Below are 25,503 nucleotides of genomic sequence, written 5' to 3'. Positions count from 1 at the left end.
AGCATAACACCCTCCAGTTCCATCCACGTCGTTGCAAAGGGCAAGATCTCATTCCTTTTGATGGCTGCATAATATTCCATTGTGTATGTATACCACATCTTCTTTATCCATTCATCTGTCGATGCACATCTTGGCTCTTTCCACAGTTTGGCTATTGTGGACATTGCTGATATAAACATTGGGGTGCACGTACCCCTTCGGGTCCCGACATTTGTATCTTTGGGGTAAATACCCAGTAGTGCAATTGCTGGATCGAATGGTAGCTCTAATTTCAACTATCAACAGTAAATCTTTTTTTTTTAAATTTTTTTATTGTTATGTTAATCACCATATATTACATCATTAGTTTTTGGTGCAGTGTTCCATGATTCATTGTTTGTTCATAACACCCAGTGCTCCATGCAGAATGTGCCCTCCTCAATACCCATCACCAGGCTAACCCATCCCCCTACCCCTCCCCTCTAGAACCCTCAGTTTGTTTTTCAGAGTCCATCATCTCTCATGGTTCGTCTCCCCCTCTGACGTACTCCCCTTCTCTTCCTCTCCTGTTATCTTCTTCTTTTTCTTTTTTCTTAAAATATGTTGCGTTATTTGTTTCAGAAGTACAGATCTGTGATTCAACAGTCTTGCGCAATTCACAGCGCTCACCGTAGCACATACCCTCCCCAATGTCTATCACCCAGCCACCCCATCCCTCCCACCCCCAACCACTCCAGTAACACTCAGTTTGTTTCCTGAGATTAAGAATTCCTCATATCAGTGAGGTCATGTGATACATGTCTTTCTCTGATTGACTTATTTCACTCAGCATAACACCCTCCAGTTCCATCCACGTCGTTGCAAATGGCAAGATCTCATTCCTTTTGATGGCTGCATAATATTCCATTGTGTATATATACCACATCTTCTTTATCCATTCATCTGTCAATGGGCATCTTGGCTCTTTCCACAGTTTGGCTATTGTGGACATTGCTGCTATAAACATTGGGGTACACGTACCCCTTCGGGTCCCTACATTTGTATCTTTGGGGTAAATACCCAGTAGTGCAATTGCTGGATCGAATGGTAGCTCTAATTTCAACTATCAACAGTAAATCTTAATCTACTATTAAGATTACAGGGATTCTGGAGCCAGAAATGCTGGTTTTCCATCAAGAACTAAATAGAGGCCAACTCTCCTTCTTTTAATCCTTAGACTAAATTTAAGCCTAAATTAAGATATCAGATATCTAATATTTGCAATTGGTATAATAATCATTGGCTTCAAGGAATGAAATAGTTTGAAAATTAGAAGAATATCACAAAGGGTGGCTGCTTGTAGTAGAATTATTGTTTTGGAGCATTTCCTTTGATTTTAGGGAAAGTGCATGGGTACTTTTACTCTTTTTTTCTTAAACCAAGGAAGCCTAGCTGAATACTTGGTGATTTGGTTTGAAACTCAGTGATAAACCCATTGTATTCATATTACAGAGTTTGTGTTGGAGAAACACAATTTTTAGTGTAGTATTAATTTCTGAAATATATACATATAAATATGATTATACTTTGACCAAGCAAGTGCTACTTCTAGAAAATTTTAATATAATTCCAGAAGAAGAAAACAAGTGAGGGCACCTGGGTGGCTCAGTTGGTTAAGCGACTGCCTTCGGCTCAGGTCATGATCCTGGAGTCCCGGGATCGAGTCCCGCATCGGGCTCCCTGCTCAGCGGGGAGTCTGCTTCTCCCTCTGACCCTCTCCCCTCTCATGCTCTATCTCATTCTCTCTCTCAAATAAATAAATAAAATCTTTAAAAAAAAAAAAAAGAAAAGTGATATGTGTAGATATTTTTATAGCATGTTATTTGCCAATGTGAAACACTTGTAAAGGTACTAAATACTCAGCAAGTGCGAATTGGGTCATTAATCTTATGATAATTTGGGCTATTATATTAGATAATTATACTATTACTTTTAATTGGACATATTTTAAATTCGATGTAGAAAATGCCAAAAGAGGGGCGCCTGGGTAGCTCAGTCGTTAAGCGTCTGCCTTCAGCTCAGGTCATGATCCCAGGGTCCTGGGATTGAGTCCTGCCTTGGGCTCCCTGCTCAGCGGGAGGCCTGCTTCTCCCTCTCCAACTCCCCCTTCTCTCTCTTGCTGTCTCTCTCTCTGTCAAATAAATAAAATCTTAAAAAAAAAAAAAGAAACATGCCAAAAGAAAAATACACACCTTTTATTAAATTTTATTTTGCAATTTCTTATTCCTTTGATTTGAAACGAGACATGTGACATCTTTCTTCTGCACTGAGATATCAATGCCAAGTCTTATAACTCACTTGAAAGGAGCAAACTAGAACTCAGCCTTGACTCCTTTAACTGGAAGAGCTATTTAGTTTTACTCAGTTTCATTATATAATAAATTCTATAAAGCTCCTTTAAATATTCAAAACTAATGTAAAAATATTAAAAAAAAGAAATGAGCATTGCGATTAACGATGTAACCACGTAAGAGGCTGACGTGAACGGCAAAAATGTTCGATGTGTGCTCATTAAGATGTTAACATTGCTGATTGGTGGGAATTCAAGTGATTATTTTCTTTTTTTTATAATGAATATGCTTTTTTACTGAGATGGAAATAGACATTTTTTCCCCCTTTTCCTTTCCACATGTGGGAACCAATCTCCTGTCAAGCCTTGCCAGTTCCTATCTAGTATATGTGACAGAGTCAGGCTCCCTTGAAAGCGTAACCAGCGTGCCACGGAGGAAACTACCACCGTGAAAATAAACATTCTCCAAAGGAGTCTGAAAGTTCCGGGGGCTAGACGGCCTTGTCATTGTGAGGATAGGTAATGATTAAATTTTGCCTCAAACACTGAATTTAAATAAGGATTAAATTAAACATATAACTTTATGTTTTTACTCTCTTGGGTCATTTGTTTCATTAATCATTAAATTCGATCTCTGTGTCCCTCTTATTATTATTATTTTATCACAATTATGATTTTATGGGCTTAGAATGGAAGGTTAGTTCAGCAGGAGTATGAGAGGTTATGAGGAGCCTGCAGAGTAGTCCACTGAAACCTAGGAAAGGCCTCCTTGCTAGCTCAGCCTCCGACTGTGGGTTAAACCAGGCCATGCAAAGGAGCCCTCCAGGCAGCCCTGCCAGGGCACCATGGTTGCAAGAACTGGGAAAGGTGGTAGGTTACTATAAATAACACCCTAACTTATTTATGCAACTGGGGGAAAAAAAAACTGATATAGATCTTAAGAGGTAAGAAAAGCTGATCTGCTTTGGATTTTATGTCCCTTCTAACATTTGTTATTATTTTTTTTTCTACTTAACTTTATCTGGTATCTAGAACACAAGCAAGATAGCCTTAAAAGGCATAGGTGGATACTCCTTTCCAGCCCCTAGGACGTAAGCAAGGAAAGAGCGTTGCCACACATGTGGACATGTACTCTTTCGTGGGCTTTCCGTGTCCATCAAAACATACCTGCTGTTCTTGGGCCTCGGAACAGACAGCAAAGGCTGATATTTGATATGGAACGAGCTTGCTGTTTGACTACTTGGTGAAGGCTCCTTTCATCTTTATCAGGAGATGGATCACAAGGCCAAACTCCAGAGTACACTTAGTCACTAAAAAAATGGACTTAAGCACTGGCCATTACCAAGGGGATGGAAAGGTATAGGTGTCCAGCAGCTAAAACACCCTGAAGTATCTCATTAGGGCCAGAAAGGGGGCCAATCACTCTCAAACAAGTGGCTCTGGCTCAGGTGCTGAACTCCTCCCTTCACTCTACACTCTTTATAGCCCTTCACATCATATATGCCAAGGACTCTAGGTTTCACTTATAAGAAACTTTAAAATGGTCATGAGATTTCTTCAAATGGAATCATGTCTACATGAAGGGCTGATGCCGAAATTAGGAGTGTGTAGGCTCAGTGGGCTGGCTGGGCTCAGATCCCCCATAAGACAGGAACTTACTGAGAACAAAGGAAATCTAATTCTTATTAAGAGATGATGACATCTGGCCTAGGGTAGCTGCTTCTCAAAAGCAGGTAATATTCTCCCCTGCAGGAGTGACTCACACTGCCTTCTCTTCAACGTGTGAATAATTGCATTTTGCATGTGTTAACCGTGAAGACCCTTTTAGTTCCAATAGTTCAAATACAACAGCACCTGGATCTATAGTTCTGTTCTCCCAGCAAGCTTTTTCATCCTCCTTCTGGTTTCTACCTCCTGCTTTGCTCTCCTTTTGGGGGGATATTTCTCCCGCTAAACAGGAGGCCTTAGGAGAGGCATTCTACGACAAGACGAGTCCATGATCCAGTCCTAGCCAATCAGAGTGCGCCATGTCCAGAGTCAAAGCGATTAGGTTAGTACAAGCCATGTGACCCAAGCAGGACCAATCCAAATCTTCCCTGGGACTTTTCAGCTGGGCCAAAATGCAAAACTGCTTTTTACAAAACTTTTTTAAAAAAAGGAATTTTAAACATATGCTAAAGTGGTGAGAATCATATATGAGCTCCTTGGAACTCAACACCCAGCTTCGACATTTATCAACCAATGGGAAATCTAGAGAAGGATAAACTGTCTTTTTCTACTGGGGATGTTGTACCTGGGAGGATGGTGCTGCCAACAGCCATCCTATCTGTTGGTGGAGTGAGTCTGACTCCAAAAGAAACCCAAACAGCAACGTGGAATTATAGCAGAGCCTTGAAGGCTACATTTGAGCTCCTTAATCCAGCTGATCCTGAAGCCACAGCTACCCCTGTACTTTCTTCCTGCTTAACCAGATCGAGGAGGGTTTCTGGTTCTTGCAAAATGTGGCATCTAAGATGAGAACCTTAAAGAAATACTCAATAAATATTTTTTAACATTGTGTTTATTTTTGAGGTATCTGGGAAAAAAAATTCATGGGAAATCTTTAAGAGGACTAAAGGGGAAGGAGCGCTCTAGACATATTAAAATGAGATCATCAGGGGGCGCCTGGGTGGCTCAGTCAGTTGAGCATTTGCCTTTGGCTCAGGTCACGATCCTGGGGTCTTGGGATCAAGTCCTGCATCGGGCTCCTTACTCAGCGGGGAGCCTGCCTCTCCCTCTGCCTGCCACTCCCCCTGCTTGTGCTGGCTCTCTCTCTCTCTCTGATAAATCTTTAAAACAAACAAACAAACAAAAAACAAACAAGATCATCAGCCCTTTAACTTCACTCTGCCCAAAGGATAATGTCAGTCCCACTGAAATAATAGCCATCTACGAAAAAATTTAAACTCTGTAACATAAAACATCATGAAGGGCTGTAACAATGGGTGGATATTTTCAGCCTTAAAAACAACAAGAACAACAAAAAACCTCATACACAAAATAATCAGGGCCTCAAACCCATTCGGAGTCTCTGACTTTGAATTATCTTCAGAGCAAGGAACGAATGGATACAATCACTCCTGAGCATTCAGATAAGCCATTCTTGGGTATGTAATGAACTCTTTTCTTGGCTGTTCCTTCACCATCCACAACACTTACACTTTTGCTTTGCTAGTTCTTGTATGACATCTTCATACACTTGTGAAAAGAGATCCTCTTCTGATTTTGTTCCATCTAGGTAAACTGAAAAGGGGAAAGGAGAGTGGTTCAAATGCCAATGGGCCTATTAGCAGAGGATTCTTACTCTGGCATCTGACATCTCTTAAGAATACTAGTAAGTTTAGGGGCGCCTGGGTGTGTCAGTCAGTTAAGCATCCGACTCTGGATTTTGGCTCAGGTCACGATCTCAGGGTAGTGAAATCGAGCTCCGCGTCGGATTCTGCACTGGGCTTGGAGCCTGCTTGAGATTCTGTCTCTCTCATTCTGCCCCTCCCCGCTCAAAAAAAAAAAAAAAAGAATACCAATAGATTTAAATGAACACAGGATCTTAAACACTTAAAAAGAAATTAATAGCCATTAAAGACAGAAAGAGATTAGAGTCAGGAAAAATAAATAAAGAAAAATTGGTTTAATAGGGAGAAATGCATATTAACAGATGTGGAAATTATTTTTTGAAAAAGAAAGAGTTAAATGGCACTGTGTATGTGACCCTTTAGCAGCACTGAGGTGGTGCCTCCCCAGAAGAATCATTTAAGGGGGTGGTTCTCCAACTTACTTATGCATCAGGATCTCTCGTGAAGCTTTTTTCTTTTTGGTGCAAAAAGGTGATTTTTATTAAAGCACAGGGTCAGGACCCGTGGGCAGAAAGAACCATGCAGGGGTTTGGTCTCTGCCACGTGTACTGACTCAGCATTCTCCAGGCCTGGGAGATATGTATTCTTACCCAAAATGGCATAGGTAATTTTAGAGAAAAGGTGGAAGTTAAGTAGGTTAAAGGAAGAAAAGAAAGCTTTAATCAGAAAACTGGAGGTAAGAGATAAGTTTGCTTGTTAAGAAAAGGATGAACAGTTTGGAAGGGCTAGAATGTGGGAGGTAGGAACACTGGAGAGATGAGATTTTAGAGCAAGGCTGTCTATGCCTTAGTCTTTAGGAGCCTGTTTGCATTTTATCCCAAAAAGTTGGAGACTTTTTTTTTTTTAAGGATTTTATTTATTTATTTGTCAGAGAGAGAGCACAAGCAGGGGGAGTGGCAGGCAGAGGGAGAAGCAGACTCCCCACTGAGCAAGGAGCCCGATGTGGGATCCTACAACCCTGGGATCATGACTTGAGCTGAAGGCAGCCGCTTAACCGATTGAGCCACCCAAATGTCCCACCAAAAGCTGGAGACTCTTTGCAGGCATTTAAACAAAGTGGGGGCATGGTTAGATGGGCATTTTTTTTTAAAGTTTCATTTTTAAGCAATCTCTCCACCCAATGTGGGTCTTGAATTCACAACGCTGAGATCAAGAGTTGCATGCTCCACCGACTGAACCGGCCAAGCACCCCTAGATTGGCAATTAAGATGGAGAGGGAGAGAGGGGCCCCCTCTATATCTCTTATGTCATTCTGTTCTATTAAGCACGTAATACACCCATGCTCACATAGCCAGGGCAATCTCACTGAAACAAGAACTTGGTAATTACCATGTCCTTGTTTGAAACCTCTCTGTAGAGGGCTTCCCAATTCTCTGAGGATAATGACCCAAGTCCTTAACTGGCCTATGGCCTTGTAGAGTTTAGATCTTCCTTTGTGTCTCCAACATCCCCTCTCTCTCTTGGTTTTCTCTACCAAAAATACACCAACTTTTTTTCGGGTGCTATTCATTCCTTCCTGTCCCTGGCCTTTTTGTGTACTGTCTGGAGTGATCTTCTGTGCCCCTCAACCTACCTCCCTTTGTCCAGTTAAACCCCTCAGAGTGGGGTTTAAGTGGCTTCCTCAAGGAAGCCTTCCCTGATTGCTGGGCCTCGGGTAGTCCCCCTGGAACGTGGTGTCACAGCACTCAGCATAGCTAGAAAGGACATGCTCAGGCAGCTAGTGTCTTTAAGGCCTGTTTCCCTGATAGAATGCCGGCTCCTAAGAGTAGGGGCTGGGTTTGTCTTATTTTCCTCAGTATCAACAGGGCAGTGCCTTGTCAGGAAGGCATTCGATTGATACCTGTTTCGTGAATGACCATCTAGAAGTTCACAGGCTTTGATAAGAGCCTTACAGAGAGAAACAGAAACCAGGACAGTCAATTGTGGAACGGCCCAGAGTATTCTGGCTTAAAGGTTTCCTTTATAATGTAATCCATGAGAAAAATACCTCCTTTTAAAAAATCCTTTCTCTTGTGGACTTGAAGCAACGACAAATAAAGGCCTTCTGTGGGGGGAGAAAAGGTACTTACCAATTTCCCACGTGATATTCTCCATTTCTTGTCTGTGCTTTAGATACATGGGCCACACGTGGCCATCAAAGTACCCTGGGACGTCTGGAGGCTCGTAGACCCTTGTACTACCAAAACACATAGGAAACTTTATGTGCACAGAAACACACAATTGATAAAAGTAAAATAATAATGGTCAGGATAATGGGAAAAATCACTGAGACTGAATCTAAACAGAATTCAGAGTATACATTTTAGATTCAACACTAGTTACAGAGAGAACAAAACAGATTTAGTTTTCTGATGCAAATTACTTTTGTAATTCACTATCATTCATAATTATCTCCCCCTCCTTCAGTGCTTTAGAAGAGAATTAAGAGAAATATCAATGTTAATAATGACAGAGGACCTGATATCTTGGCTTAAGCTTTCAATTAATTGGTGTTCTTTGTGTCTGTAACAGAGTAAAAGCTCTTGAATTTAGAATCATAATCCACATATATTTTACTTAAAAAATTTATTTTTAATTGAAGTATGGTTGACACACAAGGTTACATTAGTTTCTTTTTTAAGATTTTATTTATTTATTTGACAGAGAGAGACACAGCGAGAGAGGGAACACAAGCAGGGGGTGTGGGAGAGGGAGAAGCAGGCTTCCCGTGGAGCAGGGAGCCCGATGCGGGGCTCGATCTCAGGACCTGGGGATCATGACCTGAGCCGAAGGCAGACGCTTAATGACTGAGACACCCAGGCGCCCTGAGGTTACACTGCTTTCGATCGAACAATATAGGGATTCAACTTCTCCTTATGTTAGGCTCTGCGCACCCTGAGCGTAGCTACCGCCTGTCACCATACTGTGTTGTTACAAACACTACGGACCCTACTCCTTCTGCTGTGCTTTCCATACCCGTGTTAATTTTGTCTTTTGAGTTAGAATCTGCAAAGGCGGTTTCAAAACTCACCTCCTCCTCCTCTTACATTCTTCATAAGGGATCGTCAGAAAGTAGCTTCGGTTCCACAGAGTGTCGAGGGGCCTAAAATAACGGCGTCTTGAGTTCACGAGGTTCCCCCCAATCATTCAGGGTCAATACGAGGTTGAGGATGCTTACTTATAATTAAAGAGAAGGAAGCCTTCGATGATTAATACGGGAATTTCCTCGGTGCTTCCAGAGTCTGTTGATGCCAGTGAATGTCTTGGGCTTTCCATCCAGCAGGAAATGGTGGACATCATTTTTTCCATGTTAAGCGCTTCAAGCACTTCAAACAAACATACAAAAATATGAAATCAATACAACAAAAGGTCTATGATGTGGCTTTTTATGAGGAGTATATCCAGGGCTCTATAAATACATAGAAAATGGTATTTTATTTACCCTTCAAAATACTTAATAATAAATATTTTAGACAAACTTAAACTCTATTATTGACAAATTGGCATGTTTGAAACATTTCTAATAAGGAAAATTTCAAATATATATAAAAGTAGAGAGTACAGTGAATTCCCATGTCCCCATTACCAGCTTTGGCAATCATAAACTCATAGCTAATATTGCTTTATTTATAGTGTCTATCCCTCCCGACTATACAAAAGTTTAACATTTTTGGGTGACAAAATATCTGTACCTCTGAAACAAATAATACATTATATGTTAAAAAAAAAAAAAAAGAAGATAGTAGGAAGGGAAGAATGAAGGGGGGGAAATCAGAGGAGGAGACGAACCATGACAGACTACGGACTCTGAGAAACAAACTGAGGGTTCTAGAGGGGAGGGGGTTGGGGGATGGGTTAGCCTGGTGATGGGTATTAAAGAGGGCACGTTCTGCGTGGAGCACTGGGTGTTATATACAAACAATGAATCATGGAACCCTACATCAAAAACTAATGATGTAATGTATGGTGATTAACAAAACATAATAAAAAAAGAGATATGATTACATAAATGTAATGGGATATCCTACATGGGATTATGGAACAGAAAAAAAATGTTAAAACTAAGGAAATCTGGTGGCAGGAGCAAGATGGCGGAGGAGTAGGAAACCTAAATTTCGTCTGGTCCCAGGAATTCAGCTGGATAGGGATCAAACCATTCTGAACACCTACCAACTCAACAGGAGATTGAAGAAAAGAATAGCAGCAACTCTCTGAAAGAAAAACGACCACTTTCTGGAAGAGTCATATTCTATCCCTTCATAGTAGTTAACCTTATTTTTGGTATATATGTATATAGATAAGTTGCTCTATCTTTAAAATTTTGGGATACAGTTTCTTCTAACAGACCAAAATATACCATAAATCTCTAGTGTCTTCTTATCAATTCCTTTCATAAAATCTTTTATAATTTTCATCTTTACAGTCATATTCCATCCCTTCATTGTATTTACCCTTACTTTTGTACATATATGAGTTTTTCTTTCTTTAAAATTTTGGGAGGCACTTTCTTCTAACAGACCAAAATACATCCAAAATCTAGTGTGTGGCACTGATCTATGTACCAGCCTGATCATATTTGATCATATTCTGTTTTTTGTTTTGTTTTGTTTTGATCTTTTTCTTTTTTCTTTCTTTCCCTTTCTTTTCCCCCGGTTTCAGGTCTTTTCTGATATGTTTAGAGTATATTCTCTGGGATGTTGTTACCCTGTTAGCATTTTGTTCTCTCATTCATCTATTCTCCTCTGGACAAAATGACAAGATGGAAAAAATCATGTCAAAAAAAAGAACAAGAGGCAGTACTGACTGCCAGGGACCTAATCAATATGGACATTAGTAAGATGTTGGAACTAGAGTTCAGAATGATGATTTTAAAGATACTAGCTGGGGGCGCCTGGGTGGCTCAGTCGTTAAGCGTCCACCTTCAGCTCGGGTCATGGTCCCAAGGTCCTGGGATCGAGCCCTACATCGGGCTCCCTGCTCGGCGGGAAGTCTGCTTCTCTTTCCCCTGCTCCCCCTGCTTGTGTTCCCACTCTCACTGTGTCTCTCTCTGTCAAATAAATAAATAAAATCTTTAAAAAAAAATAAAGATACTAGCTGGGCTTGAAAAAAGCATGGAAGATATTAGAGAAACCCTTTCTGGAGAAATAAAAGAACTAAAATCTAACCAAGTCGAAATCAAAAAGGCTATTAATGAGGTATAATAAAAAATGGAGGCTCTAACTGCTAGGATAAATGAGGCAGAAGAGAGGATCAGTGATATAGAAGACCAAATGATGGAAAATAAAGAGGCTGAGAAAAAGAGAGATAAACAACTACTGGATCATGAGGGCAGAATTCGAGAGATAAGCGATACGATAAGACGAAACAACATTAGAATAATTGGGATCGCAGAAGAAAGAGAGAGAGGGGCGAAAGGTATATTGGAGCAAATTATAGCAGAGAACTTCCCTAATTTGGGGAAGGAAACAGGCATCAAAATCCAGGAGGCACAGAGAACCCCCCTCAAAATCAATAAAAATAGGTCAACACCCCAACATCTAATAGAAAAACTTACAAGTCTCAGAGACAAAGACAAAATCCTGAAAGCAGCTTGGGAGAAGAGATCTGTAACTTACAATGGTAGAAACATTAGATTGGCAACAGACCTATCCACAGAGACCTGGCAGGCCAGAAAGGACTGGCATGACATCTTTAGAGCACTAAATGAGAAAAATATGCAGCCAAGAATACTATATCCAGCTAGGATGTCATTGAAAATAGGAGAGATAAAAAGCTTCCAGGACAAACAAAAACTAAAGGAATTTGCAAACATGAAACCAGCCCTACAAGAAATATTGAAAGGGTCCTCTAAGCAAAGAGAGAGCCTAAAAGTAACATAGACCATAAAGGAACACAGACAACATACAGTAACAGTCACCTTACAGGCAATACAATGGCACTAAATTCGTATCTTTCAACAGTTACCCTGAATGTAAATGGACTAAATGCCCCAAACAAAAGACACAGGCTATCAGACTGGATTAAAAAACTAGACCCATCGATATGCTGTCTGCAAGAGACTCATTTTAGACCCAAAGACACCCCCAGTTGAAAATGAGGGGGTGGAAAACCATTTACCATGCTAATGGACACCAAAAGAAAGCTGGGGTGGCAATCCTTATAACAGACAAATCAGATTTTAAACCAAAGACTATAATAAGAGATGAGGAAGGGCACTATATCATACTTAAAGGGTCTATCCAACAAGAAGATCTAACAATTGTAAATATCTATGCCCCTAACATGGGAGCAGCCAATTATATAAGCCAACTAATAGCAAAAGCAAAGAAACACATCGACAACAATACAATAATAGTGGGGGACTTTAACACCCCCCACTGAAATGGACAGATCATCTAAGCAAAAGATCAACAAGGAAATAAAGACTTTAAATGACTCACTGGACCAAATGGACTTCACAGACATATTCAGAACATTCCATCCCAAAGCAATAGAATACACATTCTTCTCTAGTGCCCATGTGCCTATTCTCCAGAATAGATCACATCCTAGGTCACAAATCAGGTCTCAACCGGTACCAAAAGATTGGGATCATTCCCTGCATATTTTCAGACCACAATGCTTTGAAACCTGAAGTCAATCACGAGAGGAAAGTCAGAAAGAACTCAAAATACATGGAGGCTAAAGAGCATCCTACTAAAGAATGAATGGGTCAACAGGAAATTAAAGAAAGAAGAGTTTTGATCAAGAAAGGATGCTATACTTTGTCAAATGCTTTTTCTGGGCTCTTTTCTGTTCCATTGAAGAAAAAATTAAAGAAGAATTAAAAAAAATTCATGGAAACAAAGGAAAATGAAAACACAACTGTTCAAAATCTTTGGGATACAGCAAAGGCAGTCCTAAGAGGAAAGTATATAGCAATACAAGCCTTTCTCAAGAAACAAGAAAGGTCTCAAATACACAACCTAACCCTACACCTAAAGGAGCTGGAGAAAGAACAGCAAATAAAGCCTAAACCCAGCAGGAGAAGAGAAGTAATAAAGATCAGAGCAGAAATCAATGAAATAGAAACCAAAAGAACAGTAGTACAGATCAACAAAACTAGGAGCTGGTTCTTTGAAATAATTAATAAGATTGATAAACCCCTGGCCAGACTTATCAAAAAGAAAAGAGAAATGACCCAAATCAACAAAATCATGAATGAAAGAGGAGAGATCACAACCAACACCAAAGAAGTACAATTATAAGAACATATTATGAGCAATTATATGCCAGCAAATTAGATAACCTGGAAGAAATGGATGCATTCCTAGAGATGTATCAACTACTAAAACTGAACCAGGAAGAAATAGAAAACCTGAACAGACCTATAACCACTAAGGAAATTGAAGCAGTCATCAAAAATCTCCCAACAAACAAAAGCCCAGGGCCAGATGGCTTCCCAGGGGAATTCTACCAAACATTTAAAGAAGAATTCATACCTATTCTCCTGAAACTGTTCCAAAAAAATAGAAATGGAAGGAAGACTTCCAAACTCGTTTTATGAGGCCACCATTACCTTGATCCCCAAACCAGACAAAGACCCCATCAAAAAGGAGAATTACAGACCAATATCCTTGATGAACATGGATGCAAAAATTCTCACCAAAATACTAGCCAATAGGATCCAACAGTACATTAAAAGGATTATTCACCACGACCAAGTGGGATTTTCCCTGGGCTGCAAGGTTGGTTCAACATCCGCAAATACAATACATTAAAAGAGGAAAGAACAAGAACTGTATGACCCTCTCAATAGATGCAGAAAAAGCATTTAAGAAAGTACAGCATCCTTTCTTGATCAAAACTCTTCAGTGTATAGGGTTAGAGTACATACCTCAATATCACAAAAGCCATCTATGAAAAACCCACAGGGAATATCATTCTCAATGGGGAAAAAAATGAGAGCTTTCCCCCTAAGGTCAGGAACATGGCAGGGATGTCCACTATCACCACTGCTATTCAACATAGTACTAGAAGTCCTAGCCTCAGCAATCAGACAACAAAAAGAAATCAAAGGCATCTGAATCGGCAAAGAAGAAGTCAAACTCTCACTCTTTGCAGATGATATGATACTTTATGTGGAAAACCCAAAAGACTCCACCCCAAAACTGCTAGAACTCATACAGGAATTCAGTCAAGTGGCAGGCTATAAAATCAATGGCATTCCTATACACCAACAACAAGACAGAAGAAAGAGAAATGAAGGAGTCGATCCCCTTTACAATGGCACCCAAAACCATAAGATACCTAGGAATATATCTAACCAAAGACGCAAAGAATCTGTACTCAGGAAACTATAAAATACTCATGAAAGAAATTGAGGAAGACACAAAGAAATGGAAAAACGTTCCATGCTCATGGATTGGAAGAACAAACATTGTGAAGATGTCAATGCTACCTAGAGCAATCTACACATTCAATGCAATCCCCATCAAAATACCATCCACTTTTTTCAAAGAAATGGAACAAATAATCCTAAAATTTGTATGGAACCAGAAAGGACCCCGAATAGCCAGAGGAATGTTGAAATAGAAAAGCAAAGCTGGTGGCATCACAATTCCGGACTTCCAGCTCTATTACAAAGCTGTCATCATCAAGACAGTATGGTACTGGCACAAAAACAAACACATAGATCAATGGAACAGAATAGAGAGCCCAGAAATGGACCCTCAACTCTATGGTCAACTCATCTTCGACAAAGCAGGAAGAATGTCCAATGGAAAAAAGACAGTCTCTTCTCTTCAACAAATGGTGTTGGGAAAATTGGACAGCCACATGCAAAAGAATGAAACTGGACCATTTCCTTACACCACACACAAAAATAGACTCCAAATGGTTGAAAGACCTAAACGTGAGACAGGAGTCCATCAAAATCCTAAAGGAGAACACAGGCAGCAACCTCTTTGATCTCAGCTGCAGGAACTTCTTCCTGGAAACATCACCAAAGGCAAGGGAAGCAAGGGCAAAAATGAACTACTGGGATTTCATCAAGATAAAAAGCTTTTGCACAGCAAAAGAAACAGTCCACAAAACCAAAAGACAACCGACAGAATGGGAGAAAATATTTGCAAATGACATATCAGATAAAGGGCTAGTATCCAAAATCTATAAAGAACTTATCAAACTCAACACCCAAAGAACAAATAATCCAATCAAGAAATGGGCAGAAGACATGAACAGACATTTTTCCAAAGAAGACATCCAAATGGCCAACAGACACATGAAAAAGTACTCAACATCACTTGGCATCAGGGAAATCCAAATCAAAACCTCAAGGAGATAGCACCTCACACCAGTCAGAATGGCTAAAATTAACAAGTCAGGAAACGACAGATGTTGGAGAGGATGAGGAGAAAGGGGAACCCACCTACACTGTTGGTGGGAATGCAAGCTGGTGCAGCCACTCTGGAAAACAGTGTGGAGGTTCCTCAAACAGTTGAAAATAGAGCTACCCTATGACCCAGCAACTGCACTACTGGGTATTTACCCCAAAGATACAAACACAGAGATCCAAAGGGGTATGTGCTCCCCGATGTTTATAGCAGCAATGTCCACAATAGCCAAACTATGGAAAGAGCCAAGATGTCCAACGACAGATGAATGGATAAAGAAGAAGTGGTATATATATATAGAACGGAATATTATGCAGCCATCAAAAGGAATGAAATCTTGCCATTTGCAATGACGTGGATGGAACTGGACGGTATTATGCTGAGCGAAATAAGTCAATCAGAGAAAGTCATGTATCATCTGACCTCACTGATATGAGGAATTCTTAATCTCAGGAAAGAAACTAAGGGTTGCTGGAGTGGTAGGGGTTGGGAGGGATGGGGTGGCTGGGGGATAGACATTGGGGAGGGTATGTGCTATGGTGAGCACTGTGAATTGTGTAAGACTGTTGAATCACAGACCTGTACCTCTGAAACAAATAATACATTATATTTAAAAAGAAGAAGAAGAAGAAGATAGCAGGAAGGGAAAAATGAAGGGGGCGAATCAGATGGGGAGACGAACCCTGCGAGACTATGGACTCTGAGAAACAAACTGAGGTTTTTAGAGGGGAAAGGGTCAGGGGATGGGTTAGCCTGGTGATGGGTATTAAAGAGGGCATGTACTAAATGGAGCACTGGGTGTTATATACAAACAATGAATCATGGAACACTACATTAAAAAAATAAAACTAAGGAAATCTGAATAAACTATGAACTTTAAAAAAAAAGACAAAATATCTATAAATTAGTTTCAAAAATAAATGTCACATTGGGGAAAATATTGCACGTCAAGAGCTAAAATACATTATCTTTTTTTTTTTTTAAAGATTTTATTTATTTGAGAGAGAGAACGACAGAGTGCTAGCAGAAAGGGCAGAGGGGTAGGGAGAGAGAATCTAAAGCCGACTCAGCACTGAGCATGGAGCCCTACATGGGGCTCGATCCCAAGACTGCAGATCGTGACCTGAGCTAAAATCAAGAGTCAGACGCTTAAGCAACTAAGCCACCCAGATGCCCCAAGAGCTAGTATCTCTAATATATAAAGGGCTCTTACAAGTAAATAAGAGAAAAATCATTAAAAATTTCATAAAGGACATGAATATGTTCTTTTTAAACTCTAAAATATTCATACTTTTTGAGCTTCCAATTATAATTCTAGAAAATTATTCCAAAACACTGATTCTCAAAGTGTAGGACTTAGACCAGCAGCATTTACTATCACCTGGGAATTTACCAGCATTACAATTTCTGAGCCCTACTCCAGAACTACTGTATTGAGCCATCTGGACTTAAAAAGGCTTTTTAATGGAAGGTTTATAAATTATGGATTAACTTACTCAGTAGACATCAGACCATTAGGATTTTTCTCTGTTCTCGTGTGAGTTTTGGTAAGTTGCATTTTTCTAGGAAATTGTCAATTTCATTAAAGTTTTCTAATTTAGCTGTTGTTCATAACATGCTCTTATCTTTTTAACGCCTGTAGGATCTGTAGTGGTACTAGTTTTGTTTTTGATATTTGTAATTTGTGCCTTCTCTTTTTTTCTTGGTCAGTCTTGTTTAATCTGTTTGGGGATCAGATTCTTGAATTTGCAGGTATATGTCTTATGCCAAGTTTGCAATGTTCTACACAGTTATTTCTTTTTTATTTTTGTTTATTTTTTTAAATATTTTATTTATTTATTTGAGAGAGAGAGTGCACAAGCACGGGGAGCAGCCAAGAGAGAGGGAGAAGCAGGCTCCCCACCAGGCAAGGAGTCCGATGCGGGGCTCCATCCCTGAACCCTGGGATCATGACCCCAGCTGAAGGCAGATGCTTAACTGACTGAGCCACCCAGGCGCCCCATTTACTTCTATTTTAGCACCACACTTTTTCTCCTCTCCTTCTGAGACTCCAATGATATGAACGTTAGAGCTTTTGTTATTGCCCCATATTTCTGTTAACTTCTTTTCAGTCTATTTTCTCTCTGTTGTTCGGAGAGAGTAATTTCTACTGTTCTGTCCTCAAATTCATAGATTCTTTCCTCTGTCATATTTATCCTGCTGCTGAGTCCCTCTGGTGAGCTTTAAAATTTCAGTTACTGTATGTTGTCAATTAAAAAATTTCTATTTGGTTTTTTTTTACATCTTCTATTTTACTGAGGTTTTCTAACTTTTCACTAGATTCAACAATGTTCACAATCACTCATTGAAGCCTTTTTATGAATGCTTTTTTTTTTAACAATTTTTGTCAGTTTTACAATCTTTGTCAGATAATTCCAACATCTCTCTTATCACGGAGTTAGTGTCTGTTGATCGTCTTTTCTCACTCAAGTTGAGAGTTACCTAGTTCTCGATATGACAAATGACTTTTAGTCTTGCCCTAGCAAGTTTGGGTATCACATTGTGAGGCTCTGGATCCCACTTAATCTTTTTTATAGGCAGTTACCCTGCTTAGGTATAGTATGCAGCTCCAAGAGGGGGTGGATGGTCACCCCCCTCCTGCTGAATCTTACCAACAAGGAGGGGGAGTTTGCCATGGGAGGAGGAGGAGGCAAGTGGAATGTTGCTCTGGCTTCATTGCTAGAAGTTCAGTCTCAGCTGAATTCTGCTGACAGTAGCTGATGTTCTCTGGGTGAGGAAAGTGGAGAGTCAACTAGCACCCCCTCACACTGCCTCATTCTGTCGCTGCTGCTAGATGGGGGTGGAAATTCAGTTCCCTGTTTGGTTTTACTAATGGGACCCCTGTGGGGTCCCCTGCCTTGCTGGTGCCACATGGGTCCAGAAGTCTTGCTCACCACCTGGCCCTGCTGACACCATGAAGGGAGGATGGTTTTTCTTTTTGTGTTTGGCTACAGTAAGGTGGATATTATCAAAATGATTTTCTATTCAGTGTGCCACTCTTTTCCTGGTCCTTTGACTACAGGGAACGGGTTTCTTGGGGCTTTTTTGTTGGTACCTATTTTTGATACCATGTTGCACACCGCTTAGACACCCCTTCCTGGCTATATGACAGGTAAGAAGAAAACCCAGAGAATCACAGCCACATCATTCCTCAAGTCCCAAAGGCCCTAGCCAGTCTGTTCTCTTCTTTTTTTATCTTTGAGTATTCCTTTGTTTGTTGTGCTCCATCCAAGGTTTTCAATTCTAAGAGGGAGAAAGAGCAAGGAATGGGGCCAATCCAACTTATCTGGAACCAGAAATACCATTAGTTTTAATATATTTTCATTATTGTTCAGTTTAAAGTATCTTCTAATTTTCACTGGGATTTATTCTCTAACCCACAGGATATACAGAAGTGCTTTGCTTCAGATGAAACGTAATGACATATGGAATTTACTTTAAAAAATACATAAGGAGAAAGTGGGTGAGGGCATAGATGAAATATAAATTGGTCAAGACATCATTTTAAAAGCTGGGTGATCAGGCGCCTGGGTGGCTCAGTTGGTTCAGCGACTGCCTTTGGCTCAGGTCATGATCCTGGAGTCCTGGGATCGAGTCCTGCATCAGGCTCCCTGCTCGGCAGGGAGTCTGCTTCTCCCTCTGACCCTCCCCCCTCTCATGTGCTCTCTCTCTCTCATTCTTTCTCTCAAATAAATAAATAAAATCTTTAAAAAAAAAAAAAGAGCTGGATGATCAATTCGTGAGAGTTCATTATACTTTTCTGTCTACTTTTGTATATGTTTAAATTTTTCTGGAAAAAAAAGGATACTGATTAATTTCCAAACACTTAGGAATTTTCTACTTACTCTTTTGTTACTGATTTCTAATTCAGTTCTCTGTAATTAGAGGGTATCTCTGTATTACTTCAATCTACTGAAATGTACTAGGACTTGCTCCATGCCCTTGCATATGCTTTCCATTTTAGTTAATGTTCCTGTATTAAGAAAACAAAAATGTGTATTCTGCCGGTTGGCCACATGTTCTATATATGTTAGTTTGGTTAAGTTTGTTAATTGTGTTGTTCAAATCTGTTATACCCTTATAAGTTTTGTCTGCTTTTTCCATTAGTTATTGAAGAGCTTGTACTAATAATCTCCCACAATAATGACAGATTTGTGTATTTCCCTATTTAGTTTTGTCAGTTTTTGCTTAATGTATTGTGAGGTTGTTATTAGGCGCATACAAATTTTAGATTATCTTCCTGTTGAATTGACCCATTTATCTCTATCTCTAGTAACATTACCTCTAGGGATACTCTTTGTGTTTACTTTGTCTGATATTAGTAGTTATACCAGATTTTTTCAGTAGGTGTTCACATGGCAGATCTTTTTCTAGCCTTGTCTACTCTTCTTTGTCCTAATATTTAAATATATCTCTTGTAAGGTGCTTATACTTGGGCCTTTCTTTCTTTTTCTCTTCCTTCCTCCCTTCCTTCCCTTCCTTCCTTCCTTAAAAACAACCTTGACAATCTTTGGAGTATTTTAGTTTGTTTAACGTAATATAGCTACCATTTTACTCTCATTTTCTATTTTTCTATCATCTTTTGACTTCTTTAAGTTCTCTATTTTTTACTTCTGACTTACTTTATCAACTACATTTTAATGATTCCATCTACTTATAGACTTGATAGCTATACATCTTTAAACTTTTCTTTTGGTGGTTGTAAAGATCTCGGCATTACCTTGATTTACTTTAAATTTGTACACTTACCTAAAAATTTCAGATTTTTTCCTTAGATAGATTCCTGGAAGTTGGACACTTGACCTACGGCATGAATATTTTAAGGTGTTTGGGACATATGCTCAATCTCTCTTCCAGAAGGGTTATGTCAATTAATATTCCCATCTAAAAGCGTTCTTGCTTTATTGAGTCATCATTAGATAATTAGATAACTGTGCCATGATTAGATAATCATTGCTTTAAAAATCTGTTTACTCGGTGAGAAAAAAAAGTAATTTACAACTCTTTGACTACTTCTGAGGTTGACTTTTTATTGCATATTTATTAATCAAATAACTTTTTGCTTCTATGAATAGCTTATTTATATCCTTGGACATTTTTCAATTGGAATATTAGTGTTTTTCTTATCACTTTACAAGAACTCATTTGAACTAGGAATAATTCTTTGTCAATTGTTGAAAATGATTTTTCCTTGTTTAACGCTTACTTTCTAAGAATCTTCCTCACTAACCGCTAGAGGAGGGGATGAAAAGAAAAAAAAATATTCTGGCTGGAGCTCAAGACACAAGAACAGGCAGTGAGTCAAGGATTTTGCTTCTCTTAAAACTATCAAGTGTCTGTAAGAACTGATTACACAACATTTTTCCTCTAAGGTCGTCAAAGTTAAAAATAAAGAACGCAGTTCATGGCTTTTTAAGAGAGCTGTTTCTGTTGCCAGTTTGCATAAGCACTTAGTGATCATCTTGTTCATCATAAAAGTTGATAAGACCATTAAATATAGTTTATTAGCATGATATTCTCTATAAGAAAATGAATTATTTTCTGATGGACTTTATAATCCTTTGGCTTCAGTGTTAGATTGGGCAAGGGAGCAAGGTGAATCCATCTCAAAAATACTAACCTTTATGAGCCATGGAAAGAAGAAACAAGCTGTCCAGTGCACCTTGGTGACTGCGAAGGAAAAGCCCAGAGGATGAGCATAGAGTGCTTCAGGCGAGATTGCAGGAAGGGGGTGAGGGAAGTATGCTTAGTTATGTGTGCCCCAGGCAGGGATGAGTGGAGTACCAGCAAACCTACCTTGCTTTAGCTTTAGAAGAAAAATCTATTGTTCCAATGTTTTCAGTCTTAAATATAAAACTGGGGAAAAGGTTTCATTTATTTAAATAGTTGGACATAAAGCAGAAACCTTTACAAAAGTATGTGTAAAGTACAGCAATGTATTTAAGCACATTTTTGAGACTGTCTTCATAAACAAAAAAGGTATTCGGGTTTGAAAAAGAAAATGAACATTAGCGAATGTGTCACAAACTCATCTACTTACCGTCGTACTGCAGAAATCCATTTGTATCTGTCTCTATCTCAGACTCTGGCTGGTAAAAAGAACAAAGCACCCATCAAAACTGTGCAGTGCAGAAATAATACAACTATAGAATGAAGAGGTGATAAATTTTTACTAAACGCTTTGGATGAGGAGAGTAAATAAAACCAGAGCCGTACCAATAAGTAATGCCATCTAGTGGATAAGGGACATTACTGCATGGAGCCTACCTTCTACAAAAACTCTATCACTCAGCAAAGGCTTTCTGGATGTAATTTCATTAACTTTGCTACTAGAACTTTGTTGTGTTAAATGAATTATCTAAGATGTTTTTATAGATACCTTAAAGAAATCATCCTGAGATATGATACTGCAGTTTGGGAGGTGTTTCTGCAAATTCTTAGCCAGTGTTGTCTTCCCGCCATTTGTCACACTGAACAGAAAAAGGAAAAGAAAAAAAAATGAGCATACCAAGAAGGGAGGCACATTTAATGTAAAACATTTTATTTATTTTTATTTTTTTATTTTTAAAAAAGATTTTGTCAGAGGGAGAGAGTGCGCACGTGCGCACACGCATGCATAAGCAGGGGGAGCCCCAGGCCAGAGGGAGGAGGCAGGGAGCCTGCCACGGGACTCGATCCCAGGACCCTGGGATCATGACCAGGGCTGAAGGCAGACGCTTAACCAACTGAGCCATCCAGGCGTCCCTAAAACATTTTAAAGTGATCTTAGAAAAAAGATATTTAAAACAATATGTAATACCTAAGAAGAAATTATTTCTTTCATAGATATGTTAGTAAGTAAGTAGATCTACTGTAATAGATGAGGAGAAATAAACTGGAGAGGATGGAGGAGAAAGGTCACTAAGTACCCGGCAAGTAAGCTGGGTAATACTAAGTCTTAAAATTCCAGCTACTGTGTGGGAAGCAAAAGAATGTTTCGTCTATACTGAACCATTCCCAGGGCTTGTGTGCAACACTGAGCATATGAGTAGCACGTTTTAGTGCAAGTCCCTACAACTGCATGTGGTCACTGTGATTTTGTTTCAGTGTGCGGTGGCGAAAAATGGAGGACTGGCTTATGACAAGCCACGTACTACGCATTCACATCTCCGCTGTGGTGCTCCCTTTCTCCTTAATCTTGCTTCACTTTGGGCCAAATGGGAGGCCCCCTGAAGCTTATCAAATGGAGTCAGTTACTTGTCCCTCCTGGCTGGCTTGTGACATTGGGGAGAACGGGGGTCCCCTGTGTACCTAGTTTTCCAGCGTCTAGCACCACACATAGCACCTGAGAGGTGGTTCTGCAGTCAGTCATTCACTCAGAGCTTTTTTTAACCCAGGGCTGCTGCCTCAGAGGGCCTGGGGACACATCTGTGGACTTTGCCAACTTGAATGGGAAAGAAATTACATCTTTATTTTTATTACATTCTAGCAGAATTTTAACTTTTCCTTTCATTATAAGTAAAAAACATCAGTAGTATTAACAGTACCCATGGCTTTGTCACCACTAGAAATCATAGATATTTTCATATCATGGTGCAAGGGGAGCAGATATCTTGGAGCATGATCGATATTCATTATTATTTCAAATCGATGGCAGTTTTTAGACCCACCCCTGGACAGTGTTATTTAATAAGTTAACCATGTATATATCACAAAGCAACAATCTGTTTTTTAAAATAATTTTATAACTATATTTCAACATAACTGGTTTCCTCTATATTCCTGTATTTTATTTTATGCATTTAAAACCATTACTCTAGGGGCGCCTGGGTGGCTCAGTCGGTTAAGAGTCTGCCTTCAGCTCAGGTCATGATCCCAGGCTCCTGGGATCGAGCCCCACATTGGGCTCCCTGCTCAGCGGGAAGCCTGCTTCTCCCTCTCCCACTCCCCCTGCTTGTGTTCCTGCTCTTGCTGTCTCTCTCTGTCAAATAAATAAATAAAATCTTAAAAAAAAATAAAATAAAACCATTACTCTGAATCAAGACTTTATCATACCACTGAATGTTCACGGCACAAAAAAAGTTAACTGCACATTTATATGCAGGAACCTGTACTTAATCCCAGATGATACATTGCAATGTATTTATAATCTAGAAAAGAAACTAATATTCATCCATCAAAATTGTTTACTGGTTGTAATTCAGTTATTACCTAAATACCTTATGCCTACAAAGTACAAGGAACTTGATTCAAAACTTTTTTTCATTTATTTTTTAAAAGATTTTATTTATTTATTTGACAGAGGGAGACACAGTGAGAGAAGGAATACAAGCAGGGGGAGTGGGAGAGGGAGAAGCAGGCTTCCCGCTGAGCAGGGAGCCCGATGTGGGGCTCCATCCCAGGACCCTGGGACCGTGACCTGAGCTGAAGGTAGCCACTTAACTGACTGATTCACCCAGGCGCCCCGTAAAGTTTTTTTTTTTTTTTTTAAGATTTTATTTATTTATTTGAGAGAGAATGAGAGAGAGAGGGAACACATGAGAGCGGGGAGGGTCAGAGGGCGAAGCAGACTCCCCGCTGAGCAGGAAGTCCGATGCGGGACTCGATCCCGGGACTCCAGGATCATGACCTGAGCCGAAGGCAGTCGCCCAACCAACTGAGCCACCCAGGCGCCCAAGTTTTTTTCATTTAAACTTAGAATACACAATTGGATAGGATATGGGCGATCTCCTTGAAAAGATGTAAGCGCCTGGGTGACTCAGTCAGTTTAGCTTCTGGCTCTTGATTTTGGCTCAGGTCCTGATCTCAGGGTCCTGGGAGCCAGCAGGCATGTCAACTCAGTGGGGAGTTGGCTTCCTCCCTCTCCCTCTCCTTTTGCCCCTCCCCCTGCTCAAGCTCTCTCTCTCTCTCTCTCTCTCTCTTCCCCGCCCCCTCAAATAAATCTTTTTTTTTTTTTTTAAGAAAACACAGGGAAGTGGGTGGGTTATTACCCTTTGTCTTGAGAAAATACTGGTATAAAATTTCTCCCTTTTAACAAGAACGTCTGTAATCCGTACTGAGTTTCCATAGTTCAGACACTGAGCTTTGGTTTAAAAGAGAGAGTAAACAGGGCTAACTTTTTGAGCAACCTGGCCAGAAAATGTGTCATTTTCTAGACTTACCTCTTGCAGACGATACAGTCACACCAATCGTCTCACTGACTTAGCTGGAGACAATGAGAAGCAAGCACTCGAGTGTCACAGACTTGGGAGGAGAGAGACCAGACAGAAGGTAGTACAGAGCAGGGGGACGGGAGAGGGGTTTAACGAGAATTTAACAAGTCAGAATGGCGCAAGTTCAAGCCTACGATCTATACTTGGAATCCTGCTCAGGACACCTTAAGACTAACTCTTCTCTTTCAGCATGCTCATAAGCACCATGCACCACCAAGCTCGCGACCACCCTCATGTGCCCTCCAACCTCGGGGCAAAGGTTTATCTTTGCATGACAGGTGCATGCTTTATCTTAGGACATGGGGAAGGAAAATGAGTAACTACTTGGGGCCGCTTCCTTCTTTGTTCACAACACCCGGAATAAATGCACAAGTCCTGGTCCGTTTGCTTTTTTATGTGCCAAGAGACAGGCAGGGTGAGTGTATTTGGAATAGAACGGGGGCTTGAGGAGACGTTAAAAAGGCTGTCTGCAGGCACGGAAGAGGCAAATCCATTCTGTAGCAGGTAGATATTAATATTACCATTTTACAGTTGAGGAAACTAAGGACTGAAAGACTATATACTCATAAAACTTGCCCAAGGTAACAACTAGCAAGTAATGAGGACGGGATACAAAGTCTAACTCCAAAGCCCATGGATCTTTTTTTTTTTTTTCTCAAAGCCCATGAAACTTACATATTTTAACATCACAGAATACTGTGAGAATCTGATAAAGATTATATGCCCCTTTCCCAGAAAAATGAACATCTTCACACATGCATTCCATTTTTTAGGAGGATCTTGAATGACGCTGGAATCCTTTGGAACCCCTGCTATTCCTTGACGTCTTAACCGAATGACCACTTCATAGTCTAGGAAGGGGTACGTTTACCAGGAAGGTACAACACTGAGTCTGGAGGAAGGAAGAAAGGCAGGAACAGAGGTCACTGTGGCTGAGTGTGGTAGGTGTTTCCCAGAAGCAGCACTAGAATGAAATCCTGGCCCTCGCTGAGGAAGAGTCAGTGAAGAGGGGGCTTCCTTGGGGAAGTGTGGTTAGCACCTCATGCACAGTGGCAAGAAAGTAGGAGGCAGGTTTCTACACTTGGAACATGGAGAAGAAGGGAATGTTATTCCTACATACGCAGAATGAAAGTTGGTTTGGATGCTAGAGTAGACGTGGTAGCTGCCTCCACTCTACCCTTGTTTCTGAGGTCTGGTTTGGACTGACCCCACTGTCAGTT

At 40.1% G+C, this 25,503-nt stretch overlaps 1 protein-coding gene and 1 non-coding gene across 9 annotated transcripts in view; both read right to left on the bottom strand.

Moving 5' to 3' along the window:
- Positions 1–25,503, bottom strand: part of NMRK1 (nicotinamide riboside kinase 1) — a 32,185-nt gene that overhangs the window by 1,717 nt on the left and 4,965 nt on the right. For 3 of the 8 annotated variants that reach the window (XM_073878064.1, XM_073878065.1, XM_073878066.1), the window contains 7 exons: positions 21,472–21,562; positions 21,133–21,181; positions 8,858–9,005; positions 8,711–8,782; positions 7,770–7,876; positions 5,507–5,590; positions 3,342–5,136 (listed from right to left, as the gene is read on the bottom strand). In XM_073878064.1, coding sequence (XP_073734165.1) covers positions 5,057–5,136; positions 5,507–5,590; positions 7,770–7,876; positions 8,711–8,782; positions 8,858–9,005; positions 21,133–21,181; positions 21,472–21,562 — 631 coding nt within the window. In that variant the 3' untranslated portion in view covers positions 3,342–5,056. Of the gene's footprint in view, positions 1–3,341; positions 5,137–5,506; positions 5,591–7,769; positions 7,877–8,710; positions 8,783–8,857; positions 9,006–21,132; positions 21,182–21,471; positions 21,563–25,503 lie in introns of those variants that run through there. The other 5 variants (XM_025891488.2, XM_073878068.1, XM_073878070.1 and 2 more) reach the window with 5 other exon arrangements.
- LOC112838716 (small nucleolar RNA SNORA12) lies at positions 2,646–2,759 on the bottom strand. The gene has a single exon (XR_003212045.1). It is a non-coding gene; the product is annotated as a small nucleolar RNA SNORA12 (small nucleolar RNA).

The sequence above is a fragment of the Callorhinus ursinus genome, unplaced genomic scaffold (genome assembly GCF_003265705.2).
Source record: "Callorhinus ursinus isolate GAN/ISIS: 27379988/994484 unplaced genomic scaffold, GSC_fseal_2.0 scaffold28, whole genome shotgun sequence".
Lineage (NCBI taxonomy): Eukaryota > Metazoa > Chordata > Mammalia > Carnivora > Otariidae > Callorhinus > Callorhinus ursinus.
This window is presented reverse-complemented; position numbering and strand designations above follow the sequence as displayed.